The following is a 22073-nucleotide window of genomic DNA, read 5'->3' as shown; positions in this document are numbered from 1 at the left end:
GAACAAATTTGCAAGATACCTTCCTAATAATATAGGTTATAATTACCATCAAATCTCACTCTGACATTTACTAATTTTAGCTAAATCAGAAATCTTCAATTAATACATTTATAGAGGTTCAAAATGGCAATTGAAAACAATATTTAAAAATGTGAGTTTAGAAAAGAACTGAATGCATAACATAATTATCCTAGTGAACGCCAGGCTATTTATTAGGAGGTTGTTGCGAGTCCCACATTACTTAAGTATTAATGATGTATTCTTAGTAAAAGTGAAAATTACGTCAGAGTAGGGCCAAAACATCTGACCAATATTTATCCATCCTTGTAATAATATAATGTAAATAGCTATTCTCTATGTCAATGGTGAATAACTTTACTTCCGGTCATTTTCTTACAAAATAATAAATACGTTTTAAATGGCGGCCATCTTGGATTTCAACATGGTGGCTGAAATAGAATATTTACAACTTTTTAATATAAAAATATATTTGGAATCCTCAGTATCACAAACATAGGTATAGACATCATTTTTAACCTACTATGTTAATTAAAAGTCAAGTTAAGCCAAAATATGTTTAAAATGGTGGCCATCTTGGATTTCAACATGGTGGCTAAAATAGAATATTTACAACTTTAATAACAATATATTTTGAATCCTCAGTATCACAAACATAGGTATAGACACAATTTTTAACTTGCTACGTCACTTAAAAGTCAAGTTATAAGCCAAAATAAGTCTGAAATGGCGGCCATTTTGTTTTTCACATTTTAAGGGTGAAGATCAAAAAATTTGGCCGGGTAAACAGCAGATTTGAATTCAGCACCCCAAAATTACCCTAAAACACATGTTTTTTCACTTTTAACACGAAATGCCTACAGCATTTAATTTTTCTAAAATCTGGACTAGTCTATAATGTAAATAGCTATTCTCTATGTCAATGGTGAATAACTTTACTTCCGGTCATTTTCTTACAAAATATTGCATTACAATCTATATATAAATTTACGTAAAGGCAAAATTCGGTAAATCGCGCGTTATTTCTAGAATGTTTACTCGATGGTATGTAAAGTTGGTTCGTACTTTCGGTACTGATTTTAACCACCTGATGTAACCCTGTTTACTAATTAAATTGAATTCGATAATTAGTTATTGACGATTAAAACGAATTTAGGTTCAACGATTTGCCCCAAATAGGGGTGTTTTCCGATCGTGGTATACACTGTCTAATGGATGTCCAATTTGAAAAATACCCGCACACAATAATACGAGGACACTTCGCATTTTCCTATCTCCTCCTACGATAATTGTTTTTAATAGCTGAAAACCGGTTGAACAGTTCGAGTACAGCATCATAATGTTGAAGACAGGCCGATTTTATTTAAAAAATGCTATTTTGATAGATTTAATATACGTTTTTACAAATGTATTGATTTGCGATGAATGGAACATTCCAATCTCTGTTTGCTAAACAATAGTTCATGAGCCAAAGAGTCAGAGTGATATTGTTGTTATTTCATTTTTTACATCCTTTTTATTGTTATGTAAGTTTTGTATAGTAATTTTGTAATTGCAACGTTTTTAGCCTTGCGGCTACTTGTTGTAAGTTTTATACCAGAATAAATAAATAAAATAAATAAATAAATAAACTTAAGTATGAATTGGCTCTAAGAAACAATTGAAAACCATTAGGCCTACTAATTAAGTTGAGTTAGATAATTTAATATATATTGACGATTAAATCGAATTTATGATTTGCCTCGAATAGAGGTGGTTTTCACAAATTGTTTTACATTATATAAACATATACACGTCGTCGTAGTGATGTATCGTTACATGTACTGTACTTTTCAATCGACTAGGACGGTGATAGTTTCAACAAGTATTACATCGCAATGTTTTACTGTGTTTAGTGGTATATTAGTTGTAAAACATGAAAACAATTAATATTTCGTTACTAAATGGATAAAGAATATATTTAAAAATTGTTCCTCTTTGCACCCATCCTCTTCCCCATCCCTCAACCCTAATGTTACATATAAAACACAAATTAAGTTTGTTTAAATTTGACTTTAACAATTGGTCTCATTTTGTGACAAGTTTCTTTTTCGGAAGTAATTCCCAGGGTGCTAATTTTAGTTGAGTACATAAATCACAGTGTCTATTTATTCGTTTCTGTAAACAACATGTATTATTGTTCTGCGGTACGTACATTTGAAATCGCCAGTTTTTTAACGCTGAAATTATTATGTATTCGAGAACCATCTGTGGGCACGACCTAGATGGTACGCGAGCGAAGCGAGCGTACCATCTAGTAAATATAAATATGTATAGTCTTAGCAATTTGAGACCATTTTTTTTCCATGACCAGCCGATTTTTAGATACAGTGCGAGTCAAGGTCAAGTGTCACTAGTAAAGAAAAATAGCATTTCAAGTTACATTTAATCAAAATGGTCTATTACACTGAATATAAATATATTTATTCCGAGTATTTTGATACCAATATCCTGTCAATAGACCAAAGGGTTATCCTTGTAAGCTATTCTCTATGTCAAAGGTCAATAAATTTGCTTCCGGACATTTTTTAACAAAATATTGCATTACAATAAATATAAATAAATAAAGTTCTAAGCAATTTGAGACCATTCTTAAATTTCTATGACCAGCCGTTTTTAAGATACAGTACGAGTCAAGGTCAAGGGTCAATAGTACAGAAAATAGCATTTCCGGTTGCATTTAGTAAAAATGTTCTATTACAACGAATATAAATATATATATTCCGATTATTTTGATACCAATATCTTGTCAATAGACAAAAGAGTTATGGAGATATGGCCATTTCGTCGCCGTTTTGAATTTGGGGCTGTTACCATGGTTACGGGATCGTGAAAATTTGTTACCTAGCATTTTTGGTAAAATCAAGTGAAATCTCACTTTGGGCATTAAAATCCTACGGAACCCATATTTTCATACATGAGGAACCTGACTAATTTCCATTTACTATATAATGAAAGTTTTTTCTCAAATGACCAGAAATACCATATTTGACCTTTGACGACTGTTTTTTTTTTATTGCCATATCATATGGCGTGGAAAGTTCATTTTGGTGTCAGATTGTTTAGAATATATATGTCAGAAAAATGTCAGGAGGTACAGTTATTGACCTGTTACGTACTTTTACAATTTGAAATTTGTTAAAGTTAACTGTATATTTATATTATATTGCAATCCACTTTTGAGCATTTGTCGACAATGGCTACTTGCATGTGCAAGTGAACGAAGTATACTGAATGAAGTTGAATAGATTGTCCTATTTGTAGTGAGTCTAGAGTAACGCAAACGAAAGAAAATTGTATATACAAAAAGTACCCAATCTCATTCTTATCTAATCGAGTACTTAAATGAAGTCTTCTACACATTAAGCAATAATGTGTACTGATGAAACCCATTCAAGTTTTGTTGTGGAAAGTTGTCAATTCTATGTTCTAAGTATAAACAATTAAAGAAAAACCAACTTTTATTTACCAAAGATGAGTTATATACAGCAGGCTTGATACTCTAAACCTTAGTTTTGTATATGACAAGTCTGATCTGGCGCAGACTTTCACAACTCCTCACAAGTTAATAGTGGAGTTATTAGTTGGTTTTTGCATATACAAGTTTTGTGAAAATTGTGAATAATTTTTATGATAAATAAATAAACAGTGATTATCAAATAGTCTTTGTATGATAAATTGTATGTAATCAGAATTGTGTATCCAAAGTAAAAAATTTAATTAATTAATTCAACAATAAAACACAGAAGTAGAATCTTATCATCTGATTTGAAGATTGTGGGTCACATGATATTCAATAAATATTCTAATTATCTAATCTCCTAATTACGTTATTGAGAGGGCAATGTTATAATACTTTTTTTATGTTTGAAGACATTCACCCCTAAGGACAATTACCCCTAGGAAAATTACCTTCTAGGACAATTATCCCCTTTGGACAATTACTGTACCCCTAGGACGATTACTGTACCCCTAGGACAACTACCCCCCTAGGACAACTACTCTGCTGAACAACTAACCTCTAACCCTTTACCACAACTACCTTCTAGGACAAATACCCACATAAACTACCCCGGTTAGGACAATTATCACCTACTATCAACTCACTAGGACAACCCACTCTTTCCCAGACAACTATACTCCTCTAAGACAACGATCTCCAGGACAACCACGCCAAACAACTATCACTTAGCAGACATCCCACTACCCAATAAAAATTTCCCGGGACAACTATATAATGAGTGTTACATATCTTTTTGTTGGAGGGTGGTTTACTCTGGGTGTTGTCCAATGAGCAGTAGTCCAAGTCAATATTTATACATTTCCTTTTATTATATTAAAGAAGTTGTATGGTAGGTCACCTTACTGAAAGTTGCTATATCTATTTCTATGAATATCATGACATGTTACGATTCAAGCGGCATGGTAGCAACTATATATGACCAGTTAAAATGTTGACACACCAGCTTGTTCAGTTGCTCGAAAATTTAACATAAGCACTAATAATAAAATCTTATGTGCTGTCATAAGCCCACATTGAAGAAAGACTTATATCAGGATTATTAACAGATACTTTTAACATAACATTTTTTATTCTATTTTAGCAAGTCTCTCAGATACCAGATAGACATAGCTGGTAAGGCTAGTGGCTAATACAGTGGCTTTACCCTTAAATAATACACACCAGATGATCTACACAAACAAAGAGTGGAATTATTATGTCATGAAAAAAAACCCTGACAGGATAGATAGCCGTGCATTTAAAACTTACAGCTGCAGCTGATTAGTGTTGGTGGCCACGGTTATTTTTATTAAAAACAAATGTAAAAAAGGATGTAAAGCACACTAAAGTTACCTGAGACATTTTTCTGTCAAAGAAAAGATTTTCCATAATGAGGAGGTCTTGCTTAAGAGTATCATTGGTAAGTGAGTTGCGAAAACCAACACGATACACTCCAAGGATCACAGCCAATGCTGTTGGCTCCTGAAAAAACAAGCAATAATAAATGATTGATGGACATGTGTGTATGCATATTTACACAGTGGGTTAGCATGATTTAATAGCATTTTCCTCTTGTAGCCAAATACTGTATTTACAGTAATAAGCCTTTATACTAATTACAGCCAAAACTCCAACTTTACTTAGATTTCTCCCTGATACTAGATGTAAGATGGTCTGTCTTTCTACTATAATATTTAAAATAAAATATATGATTTTATAAGTTGGTTACGCAAAGAATTAATTACAATAATGAACATTTCTAAATATATTAAAACTTTAGTTTCTAATATCCTTTTCTAAATCCTACTTTATTTACTTTTCCAAAAACCCACTTTACTTACATTTTTCTCATATGCTTGTGTCAGGTACTTAAAATATTGTGGACCAAATTCTTGAAAAGACTGGAATTCCAGGCGAGACATCTGTTTTAAAATGAATCGATCATCTACCAAATAAAAAAATATATCACTAAATCATACAGATTCATTAAAACAAATCTATACCAAAGCGATTCTCTACACATATTCTACTGATATGTTACACACAATCAGTTTCTAAGCATGTGCATTTTATATGCTGTTGATTTTTAGTTTTTGATGGTTATATAAACATATTTTAATTTACTCAGCTCAAGTTAAATCCATATAAAGTTTTTAAAATTAATCACATAAAGTATTTTACAATAAAAAAAAAGTGCTTTAACTTAGAAAGATGGTGTTTAAAATAAAGATTATCCATATCTAATGATTAAGGAATTTATTTTCAGTGACGTTCAAATGTATGAACTTTCTCTTATCTCTTGGTCATTGAAGCCTATAAAGCAAACAACAGAGCGGAATATCATGTTGGATGAAAATTTATCTAACAGCATGAAACAGCAAATAAAAACGTAATCTATACACGTTGTTGTGGTTTTTAATATATATAATTTTTCATTTCATTTCTATGGCACTTTTAACAAAGCGTTGTACACCAGAAAAACAATAATAAAAAAAACAATTCAAAAATTAAACATTAAACAAGGATTCAAGTCTGTCATGGCAGTCACTTGGTCATCTCACCTTGTGAGGGAAATTTGTTCCTTACTGGGCTCATTTGAATGATTAGAGACATATTTAACAAAAATACCTTTAGTTTTTAGGAATCTTGAGCCAGACTTTCCACCTCTAGCAATCCAACTCATACATGCTGACAGTGAACGAATAAATGCCTCTTCACCTGCTGGAAACACGGTCGCACGCAAATTGCGAAATTCTTCAGCATAGTATATACGACAGTAGAATTTAGCATTATTATCTGCAAACTCTATAAGTGAAAAAGATTACACAATAGGTAAAATGTGCAAAATGTATCTACTGTGGGCTAGTATACTAATAATGAATGTTTTATATTTATGCAACGGAGCAAACATTTTATAAGGTGAAAGATGAAAATAGATCGCCTCGCGTCACATGTTACGGTTGCTCACTGTGTAACACAATATTAAGAATAATGCACTCTGACATCAGAGTTTGATAACAGTCTATTAAACTCCATGTGACCCAAAATCATCCAATCAAATGACAAGAATCTATTTAGATTTGTTATAAGTAGATAGTAATACAGATTTAATAGATTAACCCATTACAGCAAAAAAACTTACGGACTTCAATATGAGGTGAAGGTTCAGTCTTACTTGAAAATACATCATACGACTTTGAAAAAACACCATCATAATCATCTGTAAATATGAAAAATGTATTAAAAAATGTAGAAAATATAATATGAATAATATTATTAGTATGATGATACTAAATCACTTTTGATCATTTATAAATTTCAATATGATGAAATATATTATTATTCTTTCCTTGATACTAAAACCCAGACCCATTACCTATATGTTATGCAATTGAAGATTTTAATTTCAAAATTATTTAAGAAATAATGCTATAGTACATGCAGCCAGTTATATTTGGTTAAGCATGTGAAAGTAGCTGTGATCTGTGCTGTTTTTCTGGAAACACATTTGTAAACAATACAAGCTGGAAACTAATGATATGGTCATGTGATGCCTACCAAGGTCATGCAATTATACAAACAACTCTAGTCATGCAAACTGAAAGTTTTTTTCATTGCCCAACTTATTTTGCGCTAGTTTAGAATGGAAATTAAAGGAGCACACATTTTAAAACTATTAAAATTAAAAAGCATCATGCCTTGAAAACACATATTAAGGATCAGCCAAAAAATTACAATGGAGAAAAAGATTAGTAAAATTACTACGGTATGTTTTGTAGGATAAAAATGAAAAAGAAAAGAGCAGAATTAGAATGCCAAGCTTACTATTAGGTGTAGAATCACTAAGCGACTTATTACCACCTTCGGAATCCGTCACATGATATACAACAGTGTCTACGTTAGCCAGTTGGCTATCATCTGGCGGCTTTGTTTGCGGAACAAGTAAACCAGAAGAAGATTTGGTACGAAGAAATTGAAGTACACGACTTGTACGACCTGTGCGTACAGATTAAAATGAAATAGTTAATAATAATGTAATAATTAGTTACCTTTGCCTTTGAGAACTACAGATTGCAAAGATTGAATAGTTCAATTATAAGTTGAAATGCAAACAAAGATTATATGAGGCATGGCATAACAAAATGGGTGTAGTTTCGGAAAAAACAATTTATTTAGATTTTTATATATCTAATCTATATTTAATAAGCTTTAACATGAGCCGTTGTTTACCACAATTGGTTTATTATATCAAGACTTATTAATGAAAACATACAAGTCACCTTCTAGATCAGAAAATGTTCATTGTGAGAAATTTAATGCCAGGCCTCATATACATGGGATCATTTTATGAATAATCAAAAGATTTTAAACTGTTCTGTGTATGGCCTGCCACCTGTATTATTTAATTTGTGAAGAAAAGTTATTAACTTACGCGTCAATCTAGCCATTGAACTACTGGAATCATCACTTTCTCGTGCAAGCTTACGCTTCGTTGTTGGGCTAGCCTCTGCTGAACCAATGTTGCTGTGGATTGGTGATGTACTCTGTGATGTTTTTTGCTGCATCTCACTTAACTGGATTTTATATGGTTCAGAACTTAAGATTCAAATATTAAATTCTTTATTAATGATGAGGAAGTCAATGATGAGGAAGACAATGATGAGAAAGACAATGATGAGAAAGACATGACGAGGAATTCAAAGACGAGGAAGTCAATGATGTGGAAGTCAATGATGTGGAAGTCAATGATGAGGAAGAAAATGATGAGAAACAAATGATGAGGAAGTCAATGACGAGGAAGACAATGATGAGAAAGACAATGATGAGAAAGTCAATGACGAGGAAGTCAATGATGAGGAAGACAATGATGAGAAAGACAATGATAAGACATGACAATGATGAGAGAGTCAATGATGAGGAAGTCAATGATGAGGAAGACAATGATGAGGAAGACCATGATTAGGAAGTAAATAATGAGGAAGTCAGCGGTGAGGAAGTCAATGATGAGAAAGTCAATGATGAGCAAGTCAATGATGAGGAAGACAATGATGAGAAAGACAATGATGAGAAAGACAATGATGAGAAAGACAATGATGAGAAAGACAATGATGAGAAAGACAATGATGAGAAAGTCAATGATGAGAAAGTCAATGATGAGGAAGACAATGATGATGAGGGAGTCAATGATGAGGGAGTCAATGATGAGGGAGTCAATGATGAGGGAGTCAATGATGAGGAAGACAATGATGAGGAAGTCAATGATGAGAAACACATGATGAGGAAATCAATGACGAGGAAGTCAATGATGTTGAAGACAATGATGATGAGGAAGACAATGATGAGAAAGACAATGATGAAGAAGTCAATAATGAGGAAATCAATGACGAGGAAGTCAATGATGTTGAAGACAATGATGATGAGGAAGACAATAATGAGAAAGACAATGATGAGGAAGACAATGATGATGAGGGAGTCAATGATGAGGGAGTCAATGATGAGGGAGTCAATGATGAGGAAGACAATGATGAGGAAGTCAATGATGAGAAACACATGATGAGGAAATCAATGACGCGGAAGTCAATGATGTTGAAGACAATGATGATGAGGAAGACAATGATGAGAAAGACAATGATGAAGAAGTCAATAATGAGGAAATCAATGACGAGGAAGTCAATGATGTTGAAGACAATGATGATGAGGAAGACAATGATGAGAAAGACAATGATGAAGAAGTCACTGATGAGGAAGTCAATGATGAGGACGTCAATGATGAGGACATCAATGATGAGGAAGACAGCAAAAAAGAAGACAACGATAAAATGTTTATCCTCACATCTTACCTGAGAGCATAAGCAATGATAGTACTTGGTTCTTGATCTCTAACAATTACTGGTACCACTGCACAAGGAGGAGACGGATGGTGTTCATCAGCAGGACTAAAAAAAAGTAGCAATTTACAATGAAAAAAAAAAACAATATTATAATGTATACTTAAAATGGTTTCCTAAATTTTAAGTTGTTAAAAAAATTCCAAGCAGTCCTATTAACTGTTAAGTCAATATAGATTTAATATCCAATGGCTGTTTAAGTTAACAAATCATTACATTTTGGGCATGGGAGTAACACAATTGTTAGAATACTTCAATTCCTCCATATACAAATGGTTACTATGCGCATGACTCAAACTTTTGAGGCTTATTCACATGACAACTTTACTATCCAAGTTTATTTAAATGTATACAGTAGGCCGACAGTAAAGCAGCCCTTATTCTAGAGGATTGACACATTTAGAAAAATTCAAATTTGTGACTAGAACTCACTGATATAACAAATATTAAACTTACAATTGAGTGGTGAGAGGTATAAAGTTAGAGGATGACAGAAAGTTGAAAACATTTTTCATAGCAGTTCCAGCCACACTTGTTTTCTTGTCATGAGATCTTAGTGTATCTATAGAGGGTGAAGCGGACTTTGATGTATTCACAGGGGAAGTAAATGCATTACCTGGAGAAACTGAAATGTTAAAAAAAAAAACAACCAAATCAATCAGAATATGTCATGTTTGTTTCTTTAAAATAAATTACACAAACCAAGAAAGATTGGTAGTCTATTATACCTGGCTGTATAGACTCACTGTATGCCATTATTCCAAATGTAAACACATCTCGAACGGAAAATGGAAAAGCCTAAAGCCATATAAACATACAGTAGAACCCTACCTTCGTGACCCATCAAAATTGTCCGCTTAATAGGGGTTTTCAGAAAAAGAACAAAAAACAAATATGGGATTGAATCAACCATTTGGCACAATACAAAGTCTCACCATAGCCTTATATGGTTGTGCCCTTTGTAGGGTTGTCCCCTTTGTAGGGTTGGTCATTGGCCGTAATGTTAAAACATATATTGTGCCTAATGCGAAAGTTTGATTAGGGGTGTCCCAAAGGAGGTATTCTACTGTAAAAATATCTAATATTAAACTTTTTTTTTATGAACTTACTTCCATTTGTTATATCTACTGCAACCTCATCGTTGGTATCATCTTGACTTTCTGAGTCCTTCACTTTGGTTTCACTGCCATTACCAATGGTCTTCTCTTTTGATTTTTTAATTTCATCTTAAAAGAAACACGGCTATTCTTTAAATCCTTGTATTTGAAAATTTAAGCCACAATAGAGTTAATCTTTAAAAAAATGTACCTTATCGAAAAAATATATTTGGCTCTTTATACACACTGCAAATTATTATTTTATTATACAGTGCAGTACTAAAATGTTCATTGATCATATAGAAATTCAATTCAAACATTCTTTACATTGCCTTCACTGATTTTAAAATGTTTTTAACATGTCTTAAAATGTACATATGGTATGGCTGAACAAAAAGTTCCATCTAGGCCTGAGGCTAGCACGACGATGCAAATTTACATCACCGTGCTAAGGGCCTAGATGGACATTTTTGTCCCGATTGACCTGGTCAATATGCCGCCCTCTGGAGTCATCCAAGTCGCTTATAAGATCAAAACAGTACTGTCTGAAGATTGTATATTAAATTATATAAATCCAAAGGCAAATTACTGAAAAAAATGACAATGCTGTGGGTATCAGTGGCTGCATCTCAATGGAGATACAAAAAAAAAAAGCGAAAAGCTAAATCAAAACGATAAAGTAAACAGCCAGAAAAGTTAGATATTAAAATATTTTACCTTGTTTATCCTCTCCGTTGTGACTTGACACAGGGCTACTAGAATATGGAGAATCAAACGAAGATGGAGAACAGCTCATGTCAGCTAATAAATCAGAACTGAATACAGGACTTGCTTGTAAGTGGTCCACTGAAAAATGATGAATAAAGCATAAAGAATTTTGTTTAAAATGCCACAGTAGAATAAGCAACACAGTTATGTTACATACTAAAATGAAGAATTGTAGGTTAATTTCAACTTGCAAACATTAATTGTTTGTCTAGAAGTTGAAACACTAGAAACACTTTCCAAAATTCTCTTAGCAATACATTAATGTTGATTATTTCCTTGTATACCGATGAATTGGTTAATTTACATAGACATAGATATCCTTTATTGTAAATATTTATTTTTTGTAAATATAAAATATGAGCCTTGACTCCCAGTGAGAATTTGTAATTTCTTTTGCACAATCTCATTATTTAAAACTATAGTATAAAACCATTATTACTAAAAAAGAAATTAAAAAAATATATATTAATCTTACAAAATTGTTAAAGAAGAGAAGAATTGCGTGAATGAAAGAGCTATGAAATGTAAATTATCTGATGTACAATCACTACATTATACAACGCTTTTGAAGGCCATTCAAAAAGGCAGAGTTCCAATTTTGGATGTGGAGTACAACAGAGACAGCACAGCATATATATTGCTTTGTTTTTTTAATGTCACATAATAGTTATTCACTAACCAAAAGATAGATCGAGAAAAAAAAAAATTCCTGAAATATTGTAATTTCAACATTTCTTTTCTCTTTTTATAATTGAGATACTTTTTTTTGTTTTTTTGTTATTTTTTTTACAGAAGTGAATAACTTTATTTAAAAAAAACTGCAGAATTACCTACTTACACAATACACCTTAAATTATTGTTCTTTCTTCAGAATGTCAACAAGTGATAAATGGCCAGTCAGACCCAAAGATGCTATAAAGGGCTTTCAAGTGTGAACAAGTTGTATCCTAGTACAAACAAAATCTTTACTATGGACTAGTGTTTTGATCATAATTCAATGATTATGTGACAGACAGTGAATTATTATATCAGCCTAGATTGACAGTCAAATATGAGTCATTGTAAATTCAGGCCTATAGGTTGACAGCCAAATAATGTTTTGATTTGACTGATTTGACAGTGAATTATTATAATACCGGCCTTGGTTGACGGCAAGAACAAAGTCATTATTTATTTTAAAAGAATTTACAGATTACGGTCTACACGCATCTCAATAATACTGTACTATCAGCAAATGTTTTTATACTCTTCTCCCAGACGTGCCTTGGGGTTTGTAATTTAAGCATTACCCGGCCGAGTTTACAAAAGTCCAAAAACTGTCAGCCTCTAGAACTATAGCTTCTGAATGAGTAGTCCTCTGGGAATATAGCTGGCTAAAGCCGCAGCGCAAAAAAATTAAACCTACTCTGTTTCACAGTGTCTTAGGTGATTAATAACATTTTAAAGTATAGTGTTTGTTTGGTAGGGCCCTCATAGGGCGGAGGTGGGAAGGCGGAGTTCATTTGAAGGAGGTGCTTATTCGAGGGATATGTTAAATTTTTAGTTTTAATAATATGGTACCATTTATAATCAATTGAAATCCTCTAGTGGATATGAAAAGTGGTAAAAAAGAATACCAAATTGCAAGGTGAACACCCGTGAACCTCTCCTGAACCTGGAAATTACTTGGACCGTACAATTGAAATTGAATTGAAAATCTACCGATGAAATCAGAAATTTGGTGTTAAAACTCTTTTTAATATCTTTCTAAGATAGAAATATGGAACAATATCGTAATAGTGGAAACTAATGTTATCAAATCTACGCTTCGCTGTACATCTAAAATAGATAAGGTAGGTAACCAAGGCAGAGATTTGTCCCAAAGTTTTTCTATTGTGCTCGCATATGTCAGAATTAACCATAATCCATACAGTATATAGATGACTATATTGGAATCAAATGTTTTTTCGCACAACAAACTAGGTGTGTTTATACAAATATTGTATGTTTGTGAGTTGGATGGTGAGAAAATTCACGAGTTGAAAAATTGACTGCTCTATTTTTACCAAGCTGAGCCGAGTAGAAAATACAGCAGTCAATTTTTCATTGAATAAAATATTCTCTCCATTCAATACATACAAAACATTCATTATTTTATTTAAGTTATCCATCGTAAATCATTGACAATTGCTAGGCCTGAAGCTATTTAAAAAGGCAGTGCTCCAACTTGAGACGCAGTTAAAAACGGCACATATTTCTGAACGCGTGGGAAAAATTCTCAAAATGTTTACAGAAAGCTGAACGTTCATTATCACCACTAGATATTACTTTTTCGTTAGATGGCTAATTCCTAATGACACATGATGCAGATAGCTATAATGAAATTTCAAGAATACAATCAGGTGTGTGTTATAAAAAGAATATAATTTTAAAACTTTACCAACAGTTTCAGGCACCCTGATTGACCTTGAAACAGCTTTGAGATCACCGCCAGAGGGTTTTAAATCAAGTTCATTACTCCATGTAGCTGCCCTTTTAAGTCTGGCCACCTGTAGCTGGCTAACACCTTTGTTATCAGGCGAGTGACTAACACCTGGTGTTACATTCGAGGGTGATGCAAAGTGTGACTGCAAAAATAAGATTTTATGAATCAATTATTTGTATTAGTAAATATGCTATATTACTTATATATGTATGGTCCCCCTGAAAAAATAATTTTTTTATTGAATATTCCATTTTAATGTAACATAATAGTTATCCACTTTGACCAAAAATTGGATTACAAAAATGTATTTACCTGAAAAAAATGTAATTTAAATCAAAAAATGGTCACATTGGCTGCCAGCCAATGTGTTTTTGGTTGAATTTAACCATTTATTTCGTCATTTTATAAGTGAAAACATTATTATTTTGGTTTTTTTTGTACTGAATTGATTAAATTGATTAAAACTACAAATATAACATTTTCAAAGTCTGGTTTAATTAATCTTCATTTTTCATGTTTTTTGAGGGACAATAATTTAATTATTACATATTTTAAATAATTAGAACAGTTCTACTGATTACATCACTGATTTGCTCAAAGGGAAAATTATCTTTTGGTGGCATTTTTGCCTGATCAAAAGCACCATGCCATATAGGCTATAAAATAAGACTCTAAGGAAAGATATATCGTGTGTAGTGAAGTGAGCCTGTGTTAATTTATATCAAGCACACTTGGAAAAAAGAAAATGGCTAATTGTAGGGTTAATATTTATAGACATAAGCAACATTTCATATGCATATATTGAGTCAAAGGACGTCTTGCACATATGGTTTAAATGTGCGCAGAATGGCTTTTTGACTTGACAGATGTGCAAAGCATTAAATGAAAAGTCAGTATTATACGGCAGGCTACTATTAAATTGGGGTCAAGTCTTACCTCAACAGGTACCATCAGTTGGCGGCTAGGTGATTTGCGTAACAATTGGGGACTTTTCTTACGATTACGTTCATTTCTGTCAGAATTGACAAGTTGAAATAACTCCTTAAGTCTTATGTTCCATGTTACAACTGTTTCGTGTATAATTCTCTTTGTCATTGTAATTGAATCTTCGATATCCAGAAGCATGTCATGAAGCTTATCTTTAAATTGTAATAAATAAGATATCATTTTACACAGTAATCATATTGCTTAACTAGCCATACCTGTGTTTAACCTCAAAAGACACTCATCTCAAACAGAAGCCCCCCTCCCCACTTTGGTTTGCAAAATTAATCATGAAAAGAAGCATATCTCTAAATCAAGACCACTGGGCTTCTTTTCAAGATGGTAATGGGTGTTTTTTCGACTGTATGTGAATGTCAAAGGAATAGAAATAAATACTACAAACACATTGTTAAGATTTAGATTGGTGATACTTAAGATGCACACTGTGAGTGTTTATCATACATTAATATTATATTGATTATCTCACCAATCAAGCCTCATACATTTATTTTTCAGTTTATTATTTTGCAAATGGTACCTTGTTTGCATCTTGTATCGTCTTCTTATATGCTTCATTCATAATTGGCAAATATGTAAAATTGGCAGGGAATGTCCAAAAAATCTTATTATTGTAGTAGCAATTTACAAGAACTTACAGAATTTATTTTCGAAAAGAAGACCACCTTTTTAGTTTGGACTTTTTAGATTTATTAGGTAAGTGTCCTGCCATTTCTGCTAGTCTATCAGGGTCTTGCTGAGCTAGATCTCTTGTTCGCCCTGCATAAACAAACTTACCAGGTTTATCAAGTAAATGTTCTGCCATTTCTGCTAGTTTATTAGGGTCTTGCTGGGCTAGAATCTCTAGTTTGCTCTGCATTGTATCAATATGTTTTCGAAAATGAACCTGATCACTCTGGAGTAAGAAAACAGTGATATAGTTTTTTCAAATCTTAAGGCCAACCAATAACAACATTCGAAAGGCTATATTTTCACCTCATTCATTATTTGGTTGCTTAATTACTTGCAGTTCTGTATTAGTTCTACCAAATGGTGGTCCCTCATCCAAGTAAATACTTGTTTTCTTAATTACAGTGGAAATTAATACATTCAATTTTATGGATACACACCTTGCTTAGTTGCTGAAGATTGCTAATTTTTGTTGCCAAGTTTTGTGAATTGTTGTCGACATCTTTAAAACTCAATGTATTTTCCAACACCGCACTGAACAATAAAGTGCCCCTGAAAAAAAGCCTCCTTTTGATAATAAATTCCATAGTTGCTATGCCGGTTGCTATGTGGTTTATAAGGGAAATATTTTGGGCATTAACAAAAGTATGGTATTGTAGCAGAAACAGAGAATAATCAAAGCAACTCTGGAACTGACAAAATTACATTCAATACACGACAGCCAACACAGTGGAATCGTAATCTATAGCCTTATGGCAAGGGTTTGAGACTCACTCGCTCTATGGTTCTGGTAGTTTAATGAATCTTCTTGCACAAAAGGCTATAAACCATAGGTTCAGTGTACACAAAATGCTTTTGTGCACTTGTGAACTTGTGGACCAAGTACATCTTTTGGGTAGGGGTTATCCAGTGTAAGTTCATACAAAGTCACTGTTGTGGACAGAAAAATTGGAAGAAGCATGTAGCTGAAAATTGTAACATTTAAGTCCACAACGCCATGAGCGCATATTGCGAATATGGCACTATATAAAATTCCATCATTATTTACACTATTTACATATTAAGTAAGCTTCATCTTGGTATCTGACAGACAGTTGCAGTGAGGCTACCTACCTGCGAGATAGTCTTTGAATCATCTTTAGGTACTCAGCGTAGGTATTGTGGTGGCACTTCAGGTAGATTGGATAGGGGGGAAAACAAATTTCACGAAGGACAATTGAACTGTATCTGTATCAATAACAATACATTAAAGTCAATTAACAGGTATATAAATACATTTTGAAGCAATTAAATAAATGTATTTTATGGTACAGATAAATAGAAATAGAATAAATAAAATGATATCCATAACAATAATCAATATAAGAAAAGAAAATTCTTTTCATCACCAAAAACAGATAATGAAATTTGGTTTCCTGATGCTTTAAAAAACAGATGAATAAATAAAAATAAATAAAACACAAAACGATTCAACAAAAAGGTCAACTCAGAAAGCGTTGTACGAGGCCCGACAAGTCGTCTCGTCGGGAGAAAGTTAAACATGTTTAAAGTTCTCCTAACGACCTAAAAACTACGCCCGGCGCTATCTCAAGACGACTCGTCTCGTTGAGATTCAACTCAGACAGCACCAACAAGTCAAGAAGCATTTCATCGGGCCTCGTCGTATTTTTCTGGCTGAGTTGGCCTTTAGTTTGTCATGGTGTAATGTAATTTAAATGATGTGTGAAAACACTCATTTTAGAAAGATACAGCTGTGTTACATCAATGTAACCTTGTTAAAGATTACTGACTTGTTTCAAAATTTTACATGTATGTACATCTGGGAGACATTCGTGAGATAACAATTTGTTAAAATATGTAACATTTTGTAAGATGTTTGTATGTGTGAATCAGGTATCATATACCAGTCAGTAATATTCAGCATATAGACAGTATTAAAATAAATCAAGGTGTCTTACTTAAAGGAAGCAACAATGTTGAGGTATCCAAAATATTGATAATGATGACGATGAAGAGAATGAGGGCAAGGTTCAGCACATGCACGTCTGTTGTATTCCATACCATAGAAACGTAGCTCTAGGTACTTAGCAAATGACATGCTCCATGTATCATTCGATAGAGGCTGAACTGGGGTTACCTGCACAATAAAATGCAATAACAAAAGAATTTATTTATTTATGGTTCATCCAGCTGAAGCTGATCATTAGTGCTCGTCAGTACAATACAATTTGATAAATAGAATTTATAATTAATTACCTAAATAAAATAATGAATAAATAATGGAAATCTTAACAGAAAATTATATTTAGTGATAGAGCTAGGTTTTAAAGTACTATCAAAAGCAATCAATTAAAAAAAAATATTTTTAATTCCTCTACAAAATACACCAAACTATTAAATCAAACTGAATACAAAAAGGACAGTATTTGGTACTGTATTGGTTTTCTGACAGATGTCAGTAATTAAGCATATACAAATATATATAATGTAACTTTGCAATAGACTTCTGTATCCTGGACCTTACATAACTTGTCCAGCAAAGTGAAACAACAAAAATGAAATAATCTCATAAAATAGAATATATATTTTTCCTTACTTGCTTACAACGACGACACCAACTCCATGATAGTATGCTGTCTTTAAAGCCTGGAATGGGTTGATCAAGTTGACGTTGCAGTATCTGTATGGCGGCATTGCCATGAACAAATCGTCGTACATGATCTACCATGGAAGCATCACATGTCTCACTAGGACATTTGTAAGAATTTCTAAATATGAATTGAATATCGATGATAATGTATTCATAAAAATGATCCTTGAAATGCGATTGGTTAATTTTGTATCAAATACCATTTAGTTATTTGGTTACATGGCATGTTATAACAAATACTTATACAGTTTTTTTCTCTCCATTCCAAACAAACATTCATCACTGCACTACTGTAATGTTCTTGTTAGGTTATGGTGATCTTTGAGTGATCAAAGAAAGACTTACGATATCAAATTCACCTAAATATTTATTCTAATTAAATGAAACTACAGTAGAACCACTACAGAGGGACACCTTTGGGACCCAACAAATTGTCCCCTTAATAGAGATTCTATTTTATATTTCGTATGTCATGTTCTTACCTGAAACAGTAACGTTCCAAGAATAATCCTAATGGAATATCATTATTCCCATAAAAATCCATCACAACAGTCCATGGATTAACACAGTAATTTGGAGCATTGTATGACTGACTGGAGTAACTGCTAAACTGGAGAGTGATCTTCTGATGGAATTTAGGGTCAAAGCAATCAATCCGTCTAGCAGGTCCAGCCATAGCTATCATCTTTGTCTTGACTGGATACTGATCTGATGAGTCGTCATCGATATTCTGGTGAATTCTGCTTCCCCGAGCTCGGTAGTCTGCTAAAATTGTCTTTGTGGAATCTTCAGATGCATTCAATGTCAGCTGCTGTGTAAGGAATGGATGAGGACTTTGAACAGATATACTTTCCCATAGTTTAGAAGATCGATCGACAGACTTATAGATAACTTCACATGGAAATGGAGCTTGGACAGTTTGGGAATCTGCTGGAAGCAATTTCACTGACCAGTAGAGATTCTCAGGAAAGTACTCTCGTAATTTGGATGTTTTTCCCAACATTGTTTCAAAATATGGCAATGGGACATTCATAAAAGGAGATGTGTTGAGAATACTGTTCTTAATAGCTGCAGAAAAAACTGAATCATCTTTGGTATTTCCTTCAGAGTTTAACATTTCATTGGTGGCTGCAGATGGTTTCTGTAACTCACTTTCAGATTCACAGTCATCGTCTGAATAATCAGTCTGATGAAACTCTGCTAAATAATCTTCCACACTGAGTTGATTATCATATTTTCTATTTTTGCCTTCACCATTTAGAACACTGCTGCCATCAACACCCTGTCTGTCAAAATGGTGAAGTTGGCCAATGTTATCAATTGGACTATGAAAGACATTACTTTCCTTTTGCCGAGGATGGATAGATACACCAGAATTATCATTAGTAAAAATGTCGGCGTCATTAGCCTTACTTTCTGTTTTTACACTAGAACTGAGTTCAGAAGATGTGTTTGAATCCGAAAACATTCCTTCTCCTATAATTCCACTTTCAATCTCACCACCAGAATCAGTATTAGAATTGATCTTTTCTTTTGATCCAGCACCAAATATCTTCTTCATTGAATTCACTGCACTTTTGAAATTAGAAACCTGCTGGTTGGACTTATCTTCGGTGTCCTTTGTATCTTCTCCATGTTCCATGTTAGGTTCAATTTCATCAGATGTTATGTTCTCAAAAGCACCGTCAGCCTGATCTCCTTCACTAATTCTCATAAGTCCTTCTAAGATGCTGTCTGAGAACCCAAGAGACTTGTGTTTTGGACTTGTTGGAGTGATCTCACGGAATTGTGGCACTTCTGGTGGCATTGCAAATTCATCCATAAGGAAAGACATCTCAAGTCTAGAATGATACGCAGCAAAGAGCATCAACTGCAATACCTTTTTAACCTTTGAGAAAAAATAAAGATAATTATGCATGATAAGTAACACGAATATGTATATATTTCTAACTTAACATAATAAAATGAATGTTTATGAGTTAAATATAGATAATATAAGTTTAAAGACTGGTTTATGTAATAATGCGGAGGTGGAACTAAATAGAACAGTCTTGAAATATTCTCCCAATCAAATAAAAAACAATCAGTCAAAAACTAGACTGGAGGCTATCTAAAAATGCAGCCCTTGGACAGTGTACAGGTTGGATGCCATTTTTTGATCATGGACAGCCATTTGCCTTATGTGGCACAAAGTTGTTAAGCAGTTTACAAGTAGCTGAACATACAATATAAATTAACCAATCAAATGGCTACGACATACACTTGTGTGTTCTATACCAAGTAGATTTTTGTAATATTGTGGGTCACTTAATATTCAATAAACTATTTCTATGTGTCAGACACGAGGCTAGGTTGATCTCGTTCACCCTGTAGTTTTACTCATCGCACAAAAATAGAGTGTTGCCAGCTTGATTGGTTTAGGCCTTAGCCTCTGTGTTATAAAACAAATACTGAATATTTATGAGAGATGAATGGTTCTATTTTCATATTTTATCTCATGAAATTATTATTATTTTTTTTTTTTTTTTTTATTTCAACTTTATTTATAGAGGGTAACCCTTCCAGCTGAACCCGCAGGCCAGCTGATATTCAGGGGCCCTCTTGAAAATGACAAAATATATAAAACTATACTTAACTAATACGAATCTACTATATACATTTAAATTTAAAATTTGTACCATTGCACTGCATTTAATTTGTATAATATTCACCGACACAAAGTTTTCCACCTACTATAAACACAAACAAATTATGTTTATATACAACATAAAACTCAACTAATTCCTGATAGATTGATTATTTGAAAATTACCTTTGTCAACTCAAACTGGTCAGCACCTCTTAAGATAATGGAACATCCCAACTTGCTTGGACAGCCTTCAAAGAACATCAAAGTCTTGGTATAATCTACAAGAGCCACAGTTATAAATAACTTGTATTACTGTAATATATCTTTCCCATTTTACATATATGGTTAATGGTGATTGCAATGTAGAAGCATAACTTATTAAAAAAATATTAATATAAGGCTCATGTGAGCAATGGATGGACACAAAACATTGAATATGAATCAAACTCAAATGTCTTTGTAAATTGTTATCAAAAAGTAAACTATTGCGGCACAATTGAATATTATGTGACGTTTATTAGACATCTGTAAAAGCAAGTTTTTTTTTTAAATTCAAACTGTAAACAATAACTAAATCCAGAACATGAGACGAATTGGTCCACTCGTCCATTGGTCCACTCAAAACACCCCACTTTATTAGGCCAAACCAAATGATTGTTAAGAATATATTATTATTTTATTTTTCAAGTTTTTAAACGTGTTTGAACTAAAGGGCTAGTCACAAAAAAAAAAGGTTTCTTACTTTGAGGAAGTTGAAATTGCTGTATACTAAATGAGTGACAGGAACCAATGCTCGACTTAGATGCTTGATCTACAGTGGTCACTAGATCTGCATCAGTGAAACGACCAATCCTTGCTACAACAGACTAGAATATACAGAAATTCACAAGATGTCAAACAGGGGTTGTTAAAACTGCTTTCAAGATTTCGATTTGTGATGAACGGTGATCTAGGACCTATGCACTGATGTGTTGTCAGTCAATGTCTGGACAAAGAAACCACCAAATCTGAGTCAAGAAATAGGGTAAGGAAGAATTTCCAAACTTTCCTGCATGTACACAATAACATTACATGACCTAATTTGGACCTGATGATGATTAATTAGTCAGATATATTGCACTACTCTGATGAAAATGTACAGTTGTATATATACTTAGTAAATTGAGAACAGTAAAGTCTGTTTTCCACTAGCTGAACTTGTTTGCGCTTATCCAATGTTTCCAACAGACACAAAATTGTGGTACCTTTTCCACTACAAGAGCAAATAGCTGGGATTCATAACTCATTTCCTGAACTGTAATTTGTTGCAATTGTTTTTGCCTCACAAAAAGTTAAAACAATTCCAACT

At 33.0% G+C, this 22073-nt stretch overlaps 1 protein-coding gene across 2 annotated transcripts in view; it reads right to left on the bottom strand.

The window, feature by feature from the left end:
- The window catches only part of LOC140040761 (1-phosphatidylinositol 3-phosphate 5-kinase-like), a 49246-nt gene that overhangs the window by 5449 nt on the left and 21724 nt on the right, over positions 1–22073 (bottom strand). Inside the window, exons 16-35 of one of the 2 annotated variants that reach the window (XM_072086925.1) lie at positions 21468–21591; positions 20909–21003; positions 18580–19985; positions 18044–18215; positions 17406–17584; positions 16561–16674; positions 15888–15999; positions 15556–15673; positions 14713–14915; positions 13732–13918; positions 11262–11390; positions 10557–10673; positions 9904–10072; positions 9400–9495; positions 7992–8155; positions 7385–7555; positions 6702–6779; positions 6188–6364; positions 5401–5504; positions 4913–5041 (exon numbers count right to left, since the gene is read on the bottom strand). In XM_072086925.1, coding sequence (XP_071943026.1) covers positions 4913–5041; positions 5401–5504; positions 6188–6364; positions 6702–6779; positions 7385–7555; positions 7992–8155; positions 9400–9495; positions 9904–10072; positions 10557–10673; positions 11262–11390; positions 13732–13918; positions 14713–14915; positions 15556–15673; positions 15888–15999; positions 16561–16674; positions 17406–17584; positions 18044–18215; positions 18580–19985; positions 20909–21003; positions 21468–21591 — 4044 coding nt within the window. The remainder of the gene's footprint in view (positions 1–4912; positions 5042–5400; positions 5505–6187; positions 6365–6701; positions 6780–7384; positions 7556–7991; positions 8156–9399; positions 9496–9903; positions 10073–10556; positions 10674–11261; positions 11391–13731; positions 13919–14712; positions 14916–15555; positions 15674–15887; positions 16000–16560; positions 16675–17405; positions 17585–18043; positions 18216–18579; positions 19986–20908; positions 21004–21467; positions 21592–22073) is intronic. The other variant, XM_072086926.1, reaches the window with a different exon arrangement.

The sequence above is a fragment of the Antedon mediterranea genome, chromosome 2 (genome assembly GCF_964355755.1).
Source record: "Antedon mediterranea chromosome 2, ecAntMedi1.1, whole genome shotgun sequence".
Taxonomy (NCBI): domain Eukaryota; kingdom Metazoa; phylum Echinodermata; class Crinoidea; order Comatulida; family Antedonidae; genus Antedon; species Antedon mediterranea.
Note: the sequence above shows the minus strand (reverse complement) of the source record. Positions and strands in the feature narration are given on the sequence as shown.